At 45.2% G+C, this 16,473-nt stretch overlaps 1 protein-coding gene across 3 annotated transcripts; it reads left to right on the top strand.

Annotated features, from left to right (window-relative positions):
* On the top strand, positions 1-15,780 carry zhx3b (zinc fingers and homeoboxes 3b). Of its 3 annotated transcripts, none has more exons than XM_030422908.1 (7): positions 1-462; positions 6,198-7,101; positions 7,184-7,291; positions 7,397-8,953; positions 9,778-10,515; positions 12,663-12,939; positions 14,664-15,780. In XM_030422908.1, exons 2-7 carry the CDS (start codon positions 6,364-6,366, stop codon positions 14,672-14,674), a joined length of 3,429 nt encoding a protein of 1,142 aa, XP_030278768.1. In that variant the 5' UTR covers positions 1-462; positions 6,198-6,363; the 3' UTR covers positions 14,675-15,780. The 3 variants fall into 3 exon arrangements, with proteins under 3 accessions (XP_030278768.1, XP_030278770.1, XP_030278769.1); XM_030422910.1 differs by lacking the exon at positions 1-462 and adding an exon at positions 1,231-1,322; XM_030422909.1 differs by lacking the exon at positions 1-462 and adding an exon at positions 5,827-6,072.
* Positions 15,781-16,473: the final 693 nt, after the last annotated feature.

Genomic DNA, 16,473 nt, shown 5'->3' with positions numbered 1-16,473 from the left:
ACGTTTCACCGGGACCGGCGGAAGGGTTTCTGTCTCTTCCTCCAACATGACCGCGACCCCCCCTGCAGAGCTGGGTCAGAGTCCGGACGGGATGTCTGACTCACTTCTGCTCTGCGCGCGGCGGAGCTCGAGCTCTCACGCCAACTCCATCGTCAGTGACGTCTGCGTCACGTGTCCGTCTCTTCCCTCGGCACGTCCGTCGTATTTTCCTCCCCTCCACTGCCTGCTTTAACACCGAGAGCCACTCGAAATAAACAAGCGCAAAAACAAGGGGGCCGTCGTGGGGACCGGTGTGGCTCCGGTGTCACGTTTATCACCAGCCGATGGACCGAGGGGGCTCCAGCCTATAAGTTACCATCAGTGAAGCCCGAACCTCCCGTCAGTCTCGGGCTCCACTCAGTCCATATCATTGTAAACTTTCTCAAATCCTCCGCCGCATACACCGAGCCCCGACAGAGCGAGGTGAGTGCGGTTTTATCATACACATTTACACAAGTGCTTCACCTTTTCCCCAAACTTATGTGAGCCATCGCGGACGGTCTTACCTTTGCGGGCTGCGCTTTGGCTCAGCGGTGCTGCCCAGCTGCATGTCGCCTGCTTAAAATGGCGACAGCCAACGAGGGGGGGGGGGGGGGGGAGAAAGAGTAGTTTTTTTTATTATTGTTTTTTTTTTTTATTCAGGCTGTGGGCTTGCCTTTTTCCTCCGCTCTGATTTGGGTACAATATTTAAACCTATACATGCAGACGAGCCCATTAAGTTGGGGCTCACTCCGCCTAACTTGAGCGGAAGATGAACACGCATCGTTTTCGGAAATGTTTGACGCGGCTCCGCTCAGGGACTCAGCGCTACGGTTCAACCAGAGCTGTTTTCACTAAAATAACACTATGTTCTCACATTTTGTAGAAAGTACCGTGTTCACATTAGTAGGGACTAGAAGTTGTCTGTCTATATCACAGAATGACATGTTGGATTTTCCCCCGTAAACAAAAGGCAGATGTACACAAAGTCTCCAGTCTGTGCTGTGAATGAAGAAGTTAGACGTAACTTTGACCTCCTGTGACCAATAATGTCTGTCAGAGTTGCTAATTTACAAGTGTTACTAGACCATTTTTATATCGTTGAATGTTTGTGTTCACCCTTTCCATAAACTCATGCTTTACTCCATATTCCCACGACAGGCAGTTATAAGTTTACATGCTGTTGCCATGGTTATTTATCATGTCAGTGTTGTCATGAGTGTGTGTGTGTGAGTGTGTGAGTCCAGGGATTAAGAGCAAAGCTTTCCCAGACGGCTATCAGTCAGTTTGTGTCCGATGTCCACGTGAGTCCCGGCCATAGACAAGCAGCTTAATCTAGCCATCACCTGCTGTACACCTTTTACTGTGAGAATAGGACCGTTTTCTGTCCCACTGTTGAGGATTTTAAAAACAAAACAAACCCGCTCAAATTGTCTATGGGTGATAAGCGGTACAAAAGTTTTGTATTATTATTGTTCTGCCTCGTTTTGTTGTATATCTTTTGTGTTGCTGTGGTGATGCTTGAGCTCAATGGCTGTGCATGTCAGTGAATAGTCTCGCTTACACACACCCCCTTCACCGCCTCCCACCCCTCTTTCTCTTTGCTTTCTTCCCCCTTAGTTTTTGCAGCTCATACAGGTTAAGTTGGTGGCTTGCACTTTTGCTCTTCTCATATCTCGAGAGTCTGCTTGTTTTCCCATTTTAAGCACCAAACAATCAGATTTTGTGTGTCAGCCCCTCAGTAATTGGCATCCTCCTCTTTGTGTTGACCTGTGTAATGACAATTAACTTCCAGATCCCAACCACTAAAACAGAATCAGCTGCTGCTCAAGAGCCTTTCTACAGTCCTGGCGTGGGGGGTGGGGGAGCTGTGCGATCCACTCACATGTCCAGAGAGCGAGCAGGTTTGGGTCAGCAGCAGCAGCAGCGGTAGCAGCCTCTTGCTCTGCTTGGCTGGTTAACAGCTTGTGATGTCAGCCATTTTAGGTTGGACAGCACAGAGCATGGTGCTCCGCCATTTTTCTCTCCCTCCCCACTCAGCAACCCAGTTTCAACGCATGCACTGGCAGTGGCCACAGCAATGCAGCCGTTTGCAACCCACGCAGCCATCCGCTCCTCTGACCTGAGAGCAGCCCAAATGGGACTGAGGAGCAGATGGAATGACGCTGTAGGAACACTGTCATTGAGGTTTTCTTATTGTTGCCAGAAAGAAGTTTTAGTCACAAAAGGTGCAAGTGTTTATGGTGGAGAGTGAGGGAGTCGATTGACAGGAGGAGGCTAGTTGTCTGCTTTTAAGGTGCGATTTTAAGGCGTTTGCGTTTGGGACGGAATAAATCTACGGTGAAGAATTCCTGTTTTGCTACAGAGACTTGTAGGTGGCGAATAGTTCGTGTTGCGCTGCAGTCTTGATGATAATCTTGACTACACTTGGGTATAGAGGTGGTTCTTGGGATCCTCACTGAAGGATATCTGCCAGATTTTCAGCAGTGGATACAGGAGCTCTGCAGGCTTCAGGCCACAGCAGGCCAAGGGACGGGGCAGATGTCTGGACACGGGCATGAGTTAACAGGAAGAGATGGCATCAGCTACAGCCAATAACGTGCCTTGACGACGGCGACCACACCTAGCTTGGAGACATCAACACCGCGTGAGGGAGGCACTGAAATAGGAGCAGGGCAGGGACTCTCCAAATACCACTCGCAGGGGTGTGTGGAACAAACAAGTCCCGCTAGAGCCAGCAACTGGATGGCATAGGAGATGTGTGTGTGTGTGTGTGTGTGTGTGTGTGTGTGTGTGTGTGTGTGTGTGTGTGTGTGTGTGTGTGTGTGTGTGTGTGTGTGTGTGTGTGTGTGTGTGTGTGTGTGTGTGTGTGTGTGTGTGTGTGTGTGTGTGTTTACCCACACACATGTGCTTCAGAGAAATGAGCTGGTGGGAGAGAGAAAGGGGGTAGGAGGTGGTTGCCATGGGGACAGTAACACACCAGTGGCGCTGCCGACCTGTCTCCCTGGGCCAAACTTGCTCAGGGAGGGAGGAGGAGAAGAAGGAGTGAAGGGAGGGGGAGGAAGAGGGTGCAGAGATGGTGGGAGAGGGAGGGGGAGTGAGTGAGTAAGGGAGGGAGGAAAGAAAAAAGACGAGAGAGGAATTGAGGAAACAAGGACACTGCCACCTGTGTTGTACACCTATTCTCTGCTAAAGAGAGCGTTTGTTACACCTGTATTCTCAGCTAGGTGTGGCAGGTAGTCGCTAGCATGCAGGTATGCTATGCAGCCAAGCTGTTGGATTCGTGTGTGTGTGTGAGTGGGAGCTATTATTGGCCTGCACTCAGAGGATATATCGCAGGCCTAGACAAGAGTCAGGCCAGGGGATGAAAAGGAGGTCATGCTGTGCTGAGCCATTGATGAGGCGTAGATAATATAGGTTATGAACTAAGAGTACTAAAACATTGTGTCTGTGTGTCACTGGGAGATCTCTGACTCTTACACACAGAAAAAAAAACGTCAGCCTCTCTACCTCAGTAAACAAGCCTCACACACAGGCATGCAGGCAGCCACCCCCGCACACCACATACACACAAACGTGAGCACACATGCGCCCCCGCCCACCCCACCCCACCTCACTTCTCTCTGCACTCTCACAGGAAACCCACAAATGCAAATGCCGACACGTGTAACAGACGCCGACCCATCATCACCACATGGTCAGTCAACGTATGTGCGACATTCAGATTAAAGTTACCAGCCAATGCCCTCATACCAGTGAGCCAACAGGACACATGTGAACCTGACATCGCTGTGACTCACTGATAAATAGCTCAGATTGCAGTGTGTATTGTTTCTCCTCACCTGTACAAGGCCTCTGCTCGTTACTCTCACACCTTTTGTCTAAAGAGGTGTTCACACAGTTGTGGATCTTGATTTTACCACATGCCATCAGCGTGATGTGAACTTTGTAGCCATTGTCGCGCTACCTGTCAGCCTGTCGATATGTACAGATGGGATTTTATACCGCGTGACACCTTATGTGTTCACTGTTTGTCTTATTTTGAGGCCCTGTGTGGACACATACAGACACTGTAGCTGAGCTTCAGGTTATGTCCACTGGCTGAAGAGCTCGGGTTGGAACATTCCAGGCTTGCTTGTGCAGTGCAGCGAGGAAGAGAGGGAGGGAGGAGGAGGAGGAGGAGGAGGAGGGAAGGACTGTGTGATTGTAGTTTGGAGCAAGAAGGGGGTGTTGAAGAGCGGGGGTTAGCAGGGTGGGGTGGTGTTGGCCGACTGGAGGGGGGGTATCGGAGGAAAAAATTCCTCACTGAAACACCTCAGTGCTTTCTCCACGACAGTTAACACCCCTCCTTCACCCCAAACCGGCTGCCCATCCCCCACCAGCCTCTCCCGTTCGCTCTCACATCTCCTCTCCTCTCCTCTCGCCTGCCCACCCACACCCAACAGAACCACGTGATGGATGGCTGAGGCTTGCCCACCCATAAGCCTTTGTGTTGGTCATGTGACCAGCCTGCCTTGGCAGAGCGGTGCCCCCTGATGCAGAACTGAATGGCAGGGGAGTAGGAGGGGTGCACACAACAGCCCAAGAGAAGGGCAGTTACTCTCTCTGGGGGGTGCACAGGGGAACGAGGGGCATCACATTCCCTGCACAGTAGCAAACTTCACTTGCCTGTTAACCCCTCACACTCTGATCCAAAGAGAGGTGTAGCCTTCTCAATAACTAATTTGATGCGACTCCAGTTAAGATGAAAGTGCGTAGACTGTAAATAAGCTGCACATTAAGAAACCTCAAAGTTTTGCATCGCCTCAAACTGAAACTGTGGTTGCAGGCTTTTGAATGCAGGAAAGTGATCTCTGTGTTCTTTCGCTCGGATAGTGTGTGTGAAAAGCCATTTGTCACACACCCCAGTCCTGTGAGGGTTAACTTGGCTTTGAGCTAATGTACCATGACCTTTCTGGTGCAAAGCAAGGCGGTGTGCGAGTGCGTTTGTAGCTAAAAGCTTGAGAGAGGCTTTGCCATCGAACAAGTTATATTTCAGTGGAAAAGGGGACGGTTTATTAACACTGCACACCTGACAGAGCTGGCGGTGTGGCAGCAGCTTTCATGCACAAAGAGGTCTGAAACAAGTCCCAGAAAAGGTTTGTATGGGGCTGGTCTGTTAGTGCATACTAAGGGAAGGATTATTTTATTCTAACCCTACCAGAAAATCTGCATTCAAGTATCTTTGCATAGGGAGGGACTCATACTTTTGAAAGGTTTTTAAGGTTTTCCTGTTGGACTTCTTTGAGCCGTTGTACTTTTGTGAGCTCTCGCTGTTCCGTGCATGAGGTGTCATGTCAGTGCAGAGTGATTGGGAGAGTAATTGCCCTAGAGCTGTCCTCCAATACTGCATCACTACAAGGAGGGAGCAGAGGGCAGAGGGAGGGGGAAACTCCTCCACAGGAAGCTTCGCCATTTTGTATAGAGACAAGGGATCTAGAGGTGAAGTCCAAATGTGAAGATTCATATTCTCATGCCCGTCCGTGCATTTGCATCTGTTGGCAGACAACGCCATTTTTCCATCTAAGCTCTTTTGAAGCACCCACTTGCACAACATCTCATCAAGTAGCCCCTGTGTTAAGCAACACATTCACAAGTGTGTATTTATGTGGCAATCTTTTTAAAGGTGTCCAGTGAAGCTACAGAGGCTCTGGATGAGAAAGAAAATACAGAATGTGCTTTCCCCGTGGGGGTGTGTCTGAATGAGGGGAAGTGAGAGAGAGTTGTGTGGGGGAGGGGAAAGAAGGGGGTAGGACAGGAGCTCTCCCCAAAAGCCTTCAGTGCAGAAGCAGACTGAGCTTGTTTGAAAACCATCATAAAAGAGATAGCCTTGAGTTTCATTGGGCAGGAGAGTTTAGTTTTTTTTTCTTTTTTTAATTAAAGATTCATGGGCAATGCCTGATTTTAAAGGCTTCAGCTGATTATTTTCCAAAACTCTGTTGATAATCACCTGGAAACATCCAGCTATGCATGATTTTCATCCAGCTGAAAGGAAACCGGCTTGTTCTGAGTAGCGTAAGATATTCCATCCTTTTCCTTCTTCCAATCTCTTCCCTTGACTTTCAGGAGTTTGTACCACTAACCAAACCTATCCAGGTTGAACTACTGAACTTAAACATGTTCCCCTCTCTCGTTTCCAGGTTTTCCCTCAAAGTTGCAGTAGGAACTACAAGCGGACCTATGGACACGTCACATTGTCCTCCTTCCCCCATGCCTGGTCTATAGTCAACCAGAGAACGACCCATATTCTCACTCACACCTCATTCTCAGCCATTTGACTGACCCTCCCCACCCTGTGGTCACACCATGGCGAGCAAGAGGAAGTCTACTACGCCTTGTATGATCCCCAGCAAGATCATACGTCCAGTAGAGGAGGCTGAACGGGACTCTCCTGTTCTTCTGCATCAATCAAGGATTTCTAGTGGACATAGCCCCTTTGACCCTGGAGAGTCTTCCAAACCAGAGGCAGGGGACACTGTCAAAGATGGTACGGGCACATACACCTGTAAGCCTTGTAACTTTGAAACCCATGACCTTAACTTGTTCTTGGATCACGTGTACTCCGGGCACCCAGACTTCCGCGCAGACCCCAGCTTCTTTTGTGTGAACTGTGGGGTTTCTGCACCCAAGTTTGAGGGGCTGGCCCTGCATAATGCCAGGGTTCACCCCAGCACGTTGAACACGACTCTGCAGCTGAAGAAGAGGGACAGGAGAGTAGTGGTGGAGCAGAATCTGGTGACTGGCGCAGAGGCAGGGAAGGATAGTGAGATTTCTATCACCAAAACCCCAATTATGAGGATGCTGAAGGGCAAATCTGAACCGAAACGGATAGTGGTCTCTCATCCAGTCTCTGACGATGGTCCTTCAGACCCGCACTCTATATCTGCCTCTAGAGAGACTGAGAGAAAAGAGACTACTGCGGTGACAGTCGCCCACGTTCCCACTATTGTCCACAATGGAACGACCAAGGTCACTCTGCCCCCAGGGATCCAGATTGTGAATGGTTCTGGATCATTACCAATGCTGAAGACTCCAATCACACAGGTTGGTGGTAGTTCTTTCTCTCTCCATATTTAGTTGTTTTGGAAAAGTCTGTTGTGATTTGACTTTTAAATTATCTCTACAGGTGGTATCAGTTGTTCAAAGCAAAAGCCTTCATCAATCTGCACCAATTACAGCCTCCCCAAATATTTCATCCAATTCCTCATCTTCCTCCACAAAAAATCTCCCCAAGGTAATTTTGTTTTACATTTTTGTATGTGTCCCAGTGTCATGTAGGTAATCAGATATTAAATGAAGTAATAATCTCTCTAACCGCTCTCACATCTTTCCTTCCCAGGTGATGATTCCTCTAAGCAGCATCCCTACCTACAGTGCCTCCATGGACTCTTCTTCCTTTTTAAAGACTTCCTTCAGTAAGTTCCCATACCCCACGAAGGCTGAGCTCTGCTACCTGACCGTGGTCACAAAGTTCCCCGAAGAGCAGATCAAGATCTGGTTCACAGCCCAGAGACTTAAACAGGGCATCAGCTGGTCTCCAGAGGAGATCGAGGAAGCCAGGAGGAAGATGTTTAACACCATCATCCAGACTGCACCCTCTAGCTCACAGAACCAGGCCCAGAGGCACCGTAGCCCAGCCCATCACACAATCACAGTCCTGCCTGCCTCACTGGGCACTACTGGGATCCCTCAATTCCTGCAAGGCTCTCTTGTGAGCCAAGGAGGGGTAATTGTAACACAGCCTGTGGTGGCAAACGGTATCCAGGTTAGCAGTGCTCCAGTGGCCCTGGCCGTCACACCAAAGCCACAGGCAGCAGCACGCCCCATGATGCAGGCCCGACCTGCTGCAGCCCTGGTGGCAGATAAAGGTATTAGCATGGTGGTGGGAACAGTAGGCAGCAGCATTACTGGGAGCAACATCATCAGCAGCAGCAGCAGTAGTAGTAGTCGGAGTGGGGGAGGAGGCACTGGCAGTATTATTACTAGCAGTGAAGCTAGTGTCATCAACCTTAGTCTAGGAAGCAGTAATCATAATTATGCTAAGGCGAGCAGTGTCAATGGTAAACACAGCAGTGCTAATGCGGACAGCAATGACAAAAGCAATAGTTTGGTTACCAGCCATGCAAATGCTAAGAACACTGATATCAGCAAAGCCAACAACACCAGCAGTTTGCAGAGTGACAACAAAGAAAGCAAAAACAACACAGACACTAAATCTAGTAACAGTAACAGCAAAACAGGCAGCAACGGACAGAAGAGTAAAGGTACCAATGGTAGCAGCAACAAAAATAACCCAACCAGCACAAGCACAACTGATGTCGAGTCCACCACCAGTGACTCTCCAACCATCAAAATGGAGGAGGCGTCTTCCCCTGCCTCAAAGTCTTCTTCCCCTGCTCCTGGCTCGCAGACACCTGTCAACGCATTCCTGGACCCAAACTTCTATAAGGGCAAGAAGTCGCAAGGGCAGCTTAACACTCTCAAGGACAGCTTTCTGGTCTGCCAGTTTCCGGACCAGGAGGAGGTTGATCGACTAATCTCTCTGACGGGGCTGACTGTACGAGAAGTTCGTAAGTGGTTCAGCGACCGGCGCTACCACTTTCGCAACCTCAAAGGTTCACGCTCCAGTACAGGTGGACAGGGTAGTAAGTCTACAGCGGGAGGAGGGAGCGGTTCTAGTACACCAGGGAGCGGCTCATCTGGCTGTGCCCACCCTGTTGATTTATCTGAAAATAGCAGCAGCTCTGGTGCAAAAACACCCCAGCACAGCTCTGCACCCGTCAGCCCAACAGCATCACAGACTCCCACCTCTCCCACCACACCTTCCCGCCGACTCCCCAGACCCCCTTCTCCTGATTTCACAGCTATCCGCTACAAGGAGAGAGAACCGCATCAGGTGAGACTCTGCCGCTAATTTTACATTAGATGTGGCCGTATCATGCCTGTTTTCAATGTGATTAATCAGTTATAGGTCTTAAACTGATGACTTGGGCTTGCAGCTTGAGGCTGCTTTAGCCGCTGCACAGATAGCATACCTGACCCTCTAACTGTAGCATCAGCAGTCAACAATATCCCTAATTCTGCTGTATTTATTAGAGCCCAGCCGATACGAGATATTTGATACTGATATTGGGGAGTAAAAAAATATATTGATGTGTATTTGTGTGTATACACATTTTTTCAGTGAGCTCTCAAATGTGGTTACAAAACACTTGGTAGGTAGGATATTTTAGTTCAATAATCAAACACATAGCCGATACCAATATATTTGGGATAGTCGACCTATGTATATATCAGTCAAGCTCCGGTATTGATTTTGAGTCTAACAGTGTTACGGGAGCTAAGCACTAAATTAGTATTGTACACTTTAAATCATATATCATAAATATATCCACATTACTGATGATTATACATCAGAAACCTCCTTGTTTTAATAATAATAGTGCTACTAGTCATTCCTACAGTATTGTTACAATATTGAGGTAGCTGGTCAATATTATGATTTTGATCTTGTCCAGTCTTTTATATTTTCAGATCTCCTTCAGAAATGTTAAGATATATATTGTGTGTGGCAACCATAAATATCTCAACATTATTTTCAGGCTATATCAACCAGCCCTAATTACCGATTTAAAATTTCTTTTTAATTGACCAGTCGATAAATCAAATAATCTATTTAGTTCTAATCAATTCCTCCTTGTATTCCTGTCTTGTGTTTAGGTGAAAGCTCTCGAGGCCAGTTTTGCCCTGGACCCTGACCCACCAGGAGAAGAGGTGGACAGACTACGATGTGAGACCAAGATGACGAGAAGGGAGATCCACGGCTGGTTTGCTGACCGGAGGAAGAGAATGGCAGCTGAGAAAAAGAAAGAGGAGGCAGAAAGGACATTGCGAGAGGAGGATGAGGAGATGGAGGTCGATGGGGAAGAGAGAAAGAAAGAGGACAGTTCAGGAGAACTAAAAGTCAACCCTATTAAAATAAATCTGAAGATGCTGAAGGTGACAGAGGCCAATGGGAAAGCAGAAGGTGAAGGGTTGGATAGCCTCAATTTACCGCTTCAGTCCAGCAGCACATCTACATCCTCCCCAGGCCCCACCCCATCCTCCACTCCTAAACCTCCCCAATCCTCCACCCCAACACCCAAACCATCCCACTCCCCTAAACCCACAGCCATCCGAGGTAAGAAGACAGTGGAGCAGCTGCAATTGCTCAAACAAGTCTATGCCCGTACCCAGTGGCCCAGCGCTACTCAGTATGATGAACTCATCACAGCTACGGGACTGCCCAGACCTGAGGTAGTGCGCTGGTTTGGGGACTGCCGTTATATGCAGAAGAACAGCCAGCTCAAGTGGCTGGAGGAGCACCAGAACATGGCTCTGGAAGAGGACCTCAAGAAGGGGAACTCCCTGATCCTCCAGGCCCACCTCGACAGCCACGGCAGGCTGGAGGACTCACAGGTATTTAAGACAAAGTAATATTCGCACATTTCATAACTGAAACCTGAGAAGCAGCTGCAGATCACTGCATAGAAGCGAGAGGAAGCATACATCTAATGAAAGAGAAGCTATTTTAAGAAGCTAACTATGGGAGCTAACGTAACAGTACAACAGAGGATGACACTAATGTTTACTTTTCCAGCATGAGCCATTTGTCCTTGACTAGATGCTTGCCTCATTCTGCGGTAGTGTAGTTCAATAGAAAGGAAAAAATTCCTGCATGAAACTGCTCACAACTATGGCTGTGAATGCCATCAAATGTGCCATCTAATTTCAATATAATCGAGAGAAGGCCAGCATCTCCATAGCCACTATCTCCAATTCTGCAATGTACATTAAAACGATCTAAATTAATAAATAACAGTACTGGTTAACTAACTGCTCTGCAACAGAAAATGTACACCTATCTATGGAAACAATTCACTCCAAAAGATGTCTCTTCTTTACATTGACACTGAATTTTTTTTAGGTTTTGAGATACGATTGTAGTTGTTCCTTTGCTTGTTAAACACAACATTTTATGGGATTACATGCATGACTGTGCACCTGCACAAATGCTTCAAAAAGCATTATATTTTAAGTTTGAATTGTAACTGTGTGTATCAGGGGCAGCAGGATGCTCCTCAAATCAGCTCCATTAATCAGTTTACAGCTTTTCATGTCATTGTTTTCCATGAATCATTTTGTTTCTCCACTGCAAAGTATCTGTTCTGTGGCTATGTTTTGTTGATGTTTACGTTTTATTGTAATCATAAAAGTTGCACAAAGGCAGATTAAAATGAAATATTTCATCCAGTTTGTGCAAGAATAAGGCCGCATGCACTTTGGTATGTTTCCTTCACAATTATTGCCTCAAGGAATGTGTGCTGGGTCATGAATAGCTTAACAGCACCTGTACCCTGGAACACTTTTATCAGAGTTTTCATCAGAATTTCGAATGCAGCTGCATAAAATGAAAGGTTTTTATTATATTCAGGATTTAAAGTGCCTTAGGATTTTCCTGTCAGCCTGTTTGACTCAAAAGAGCTCCATTGTTTGCCGACTGTGACTTAAAAAAAAGTTTCCTCTTGCTGCTTATAATAAAGCAAAGATTCGGATTCACACTCTCGCTTGAGTGAAAAATATTTATTCAAGCTTCTGACACGCTGCCTGAGGAGAGGTCCTTGGGTCAAAACATGTGTTATGTTACAGCTATTATGTTCATTTTGTTCTCTATGTGACACTTGTTGATCTGTGTCTATCATGGGAAGCACAGATCTTTATTTTTCAGCTAAGAAGGTTTAGGTTGTCTATGTTTTTTCTCACTGGGCCACATTTGAAGTCCATTTTCAATCCAGTGTGATTGATACAGTATCTACTGTCCGTAAGATAAGATGATCTTAATTGATTCCACATTGGGAAATTAAAGTGTCACAGCGGCAAAGTAGTACAAGAGACGTGCAGAGGTAAACCAGAAGATGCAGTATGAGCATTTACTATGTATAACATAAAGGAGAAAGAGGTACTAAAAAATTACTTACTTTTTCACGGTAAAGAGATATTCTGTGATTATTCCTTATAGATACATTATTTGTCTGCCTGCACATCGAGGTCAGTATATCTAGCGAGCTGTGAAAAAAGGTGTTTAATTGTTATTTATATTTTTTTACTGCCAAGTGACACTAGAGTAACAGCTGAGCGATATTATCTTCTCCTTTTTTATGGCTTGGTCTGATTTATTTATTTAATATCCACATGAGCATTCTTTGTTGACTCTGCCTAATGCGTCCAAGTGTCTCTCTGGCAGCTTTCCGGGCTAGATGATGAGATTATTACCACATAAAAAAAAAAAAAACATTGAATAGATAGAAATAGATCATGTGATGTATAAGGTGTAAATATGCGAGTATATGAGTATATAAGATATGAGATACCAGCAGTAATGATGTTTGGTGTTATTGTGCATAGAAAACAGTTCTATCCTGAGTCAGATTGCCCTATTTTATTTACATTTCAAGCCTTCAGTTAGCTTTATAATTTTGCTTTTGTTTTGCTGTCTTTTGGGTCAAACCTCTGCACGCCTGTCCTTTTAATGTGTGAAACTAACACAGATTATTCTCCGTGCACAGTTGCAGGAACTGTCTGAGGCCAGTGGTTTATCAGCGGACTTGGTGCGACATTGGTTCTCCACCAAGGCGTCTTTGCCCAAGATGGCACAAACCATTGCTGCTCAGTCGGCAGGACCAGTTGCATCGAGTGCAGCAGCTGAGGCACAAACAACAGGATCCTCCCTTCTGGAGCCGCAGCCAGGAGGAGGGACGGAGGAGAAAATGGAGCAGTCGGTGTGCGGCGTCACAACGGAAGTGGACGAGGTCAACGCTGACAAGACTGTGAATCCTACTAAAGGTAGTCTTCATATTTGTGTGTAGTCTGTAGTGTGATACATACACACACGGGGTCTGCAGGTCCTTTTAAAAATATCTTAAATTATATTGTATAATCATTAGGCCTTGAAGGGGCTCTGTTTAACATTTTGTAGCTATTTACATGCAGTAATCACTTTATCAGCCATATCTGAGCTGATTGTAACATGACCTGAAAAATTACACCTTCCCCGACTCTGTCAGTTGCCTTCACAAGCCTGTGGACAATTTGTTGAAGTTACTAATGCTGTAGATTTCTTTGTGAGGGACTTGGGTCAGATTTCCGCAGCAGATCAAGATGTGACTATGATACTTTCCTTTTACTTAATACTTCAACTTACCTTTTTGGAAAATATAATAAGCCTAACCGACTCCAATAACCATATTGCTACGTGAAATCTTCCTGTAAAAGAAATGACATAAACGCAACTTAGCTGTACACTTAACCTGCAACGTTTGAATACGAAAAAGGGAATTGGTCCAAAAGTCCATCTTTAATGCAAACGAAATGATCAAACAATCAAATGAAAGTGTCTGATGCCAGTAGACACCCTGATAACTTTGGGTAAAACACTTTTGTGTAAGCAGACACGGGATGTAACTAACAATAAGTTTGATTGACCCGCCAAAGATTTTCTCGAACAATGTTACAAAACAGTAAAAACAAAAGGTCATGTTTTTTCTGACAGAAGAGCCTTTGTTGTGTGATAAAGTAATGCATTAAATTGTCCCTTTTGAGCAGCTGGGACCAGAAAACATTCGTCAATTTTCACCTATAAATGTCTTGAATCGATTATTCGAATATTAGACAATTCATTATTTTTCTTCGGATCGGCTAATTGACCAATCGACCGATTGATGCAGCTTTTGTTTCTCGTTTTCCACGTACAAAATTTTTTTTTTTTTACAATGCATAAAAAGAGAATGTGAAGGAGAATTGCCTAAAAATCCTCCATGGCCTTGAAAAATGGTATTCTCGAGGCAGCGATTACAAGAACTAGTAACAGTAATGTGTCTCATTTAAATTCATCCTGTACAACGCCCGTCTGTTACACAAGTATAATGAATCAGACGAGGTCAGACGCATTAATTCCTTCATAGAGTATGTACAAACACTGTGGTTAATGGTCTAACAACACGCTCTCATGTAATATAATAAAGAAAGATAAAAGAGAAAAAATCATTAAAGCATTAAAATGTTTACACAAAAGGAAAAACTAGCAATATTCAGTGAAGGCCTTCAGACATAGATTGGACCCAGTTTATGTTTGCAAACCATGTCGAAAGTATTAGCGTATTAGCTTGATAGAAGTGACTTTAGGACTGTTGTAAAGACGAACTTAAATAATGTGTCTGTAGGGAATTAAAATTTTTGGACCATCTGTAGATTTTACTGAAACTGAGTTTTGGAAGCACAAGACAGTGGCTCTCTGTTTTACCACTTAGTGTGTAAAGGCGTTAGTGTGAGTTGTTCATTTGTTAATCTGGCTCTTAAATGTTGATAAATGGAGATGAATCATAACTGTAACAGTTGTCTCCGAGGTAAAATGCACATTGATCTCCGTTATGAGTAATCAGACATGTTGTGGCAGGAGAACAAAGACGTCTGACACCAGTACACTGCGTATAATCATGAAGGAAATTCACACTTTTGGAGCCTGTTGTCAGGGTGATGCATTTTAAATTTCTTCGTCTTCATTGCCACAGGAACCGACTGAAGAGGCCTTTTGTCGGAGGATGTGAGTTCACAACGCAGGTGGTCCTGGATGGAAAGGCGGCATATGCGTTTGTAACAGGATCACTGGATGGAAATGGACCTTGAAACCATACTCCCCCATCCCTCCCCCTCCTTCCTGTTCACACCCCAAGAGGTAGGGATGACCTCCCCCTCTAACTGAAACGGACACTAAAGCCACTATCGCCCCTTCTCACTCTCACTTTCCATCCATCCACTCTCTGACCACCTCCTCCCATTGTGTCCACCCCTGCGCCGCACAGACCTTCTCCCGTCGGCCATTTTCCCCTCAGAAGGGAGTTCCAGTAGAGTGTGCAGGGGTGGAGGAGGGGAGGAGCAGGGCCATGTTTGTTCCACCTGCCTGCTATGATTGGAGAAAGGAAGGGCGAAAAAAGGGGAGGAAGAAGAAGGAGGAGGAAAGAAAAAAAGGGAGAAGATGGAGAGCTCAGCATTTGTTGATGAGGAGTTGATGGGGGTTTGGTTTGGACATTTATTGACCGGACACCCTCAGAGCAGGTTCAGCTGAGAGTTCAGAAACTGCTCGTAGATTGTTTTGGGGGTACGAAAACTGCACAGCTCTTTGCTACAGGGTGCTTGCCGAGGCCTTAAAGTAAACGAAACAACCCTTTTGTTTATCATCTTCATGCTCCTTTTTTCCACCAACTTGCACTCATACACTTTGACTTCATGCTCGCAGCTTACTTTAAATGTGCTCGCTCGGCTGTTCAGCATCTTATGTGAAACACAGCACTGATGATCTCTTTAGGTTTTTTTGTTTTTTTTTCTACTCACTTTTTATTTCTTATCTGTACATAATGTTCAGTTCTGTCATCCAAAGAAGGCAAGCACCCTGTTGTGTTTGAACAACAAAAGGTGACACAATATCGTAGACTATATGGAATCTGGTTTGTGTTGTAGCATCAAGTGCTTCTTTACGTCACTGACGTGTACGTGCATCTTGTTTTTATGGGACTTTCTTATGACATAAATCTGACTGTAAAAGAACTGTGAACTTCCTGGAGTTCCATACTTAGGCTTGATGTATAATTTTTACAGATGGTATTTGCAGAATAAACAGAATGTAATAAATTTGTGGCTTGGAGTGTCATTGGGCATCTTACTCATGGTGTACGATAACAGGAGGGTGGTGGTCCTACAGGTATTGGCATGTTTGTCTGATTTTGACTATAAACTAATATTATTACTTTGTCTAGGGCTGGATAATATATCAATATTGGACTTTTAACTGCACCCCAGCAGGGTCCCGAACCTATGACCTTCTTGCTGTGATGCAATAGTACGTACTGCTGCACTAACTGCACAATTGACAATATATACAGACATGCAATATATGTATTACTATTATTTGTGCTTTTAATAATTAAGGCACTTCAAAACTTGTACACAAGTACTATTTGGTGACATTCACTAAGCAATATTTAACAATGAGATCTTTTACCCAAGTATAACATTTGGGTAGTTTTTACAGCACTGCTGACATGAGTCTATATATTATCTTATATATAGAAATGGTTATATTGTGATACTTAGTAAGTGTTGTCTTTTCCTGGTTGAGGCTTTTTATCAAAAATCTGTTAATATCTTATTAATAGGACCAAAAGTCATCCCTATAATATTGTCGCAATGTTGATGGTGAGGTATCAGATGAAAAAGATTAAAATACATCTAGTTACGGCCTAAAAATAGTGCAATATTGTATGCGTTATGTCTAATTTCACCCAAAAATGAAACTTAACTCATTATCGTCTTGCCTCCTTCAAG

This window comes from Sparus aurata, chromosome 7, assembly GCF_900880675.1.
Source record: "Sparus aurata chromosome 7, fSpaAur1.1, whole genome shotgun sequence".
Classification (NCBI taxonomy): domain Eukaryota; kingdom Metazoa; phylum Chordata; class Actinopteri; order Spariformes; family Sparidae; genus Sparus; species Sparus aurata.
This window is presented reverse-complemented; position numbering and strand designations above follow the sequence as displayed.

Excerpts from the sequence above, each read along its gene's own strand:
- zhx3b (XM_030422908.1), top strand. The coding sequence starts at position 6,364 with ATGGCGAGCAAGAGGAAGTCTACTACGCCTTGTATGATCCCCAGCAAG. Across the intron at positions 8,954-9,777 it reads AGGAGAGAGAACCGCATCAG|GTGAAAGCTCTCGAGGCCAG; the intron begins GTGAGACTCTGC and ends TCTTGTGTTTAG. Across the intron at positions 10,516-12,662 it reads GCAGGCTGGAGGACTCACAG|TTGCAGGAACTGTCTGAGGC; the intron begins GTATTTAAGACA and ends CTCCGTGCACAG.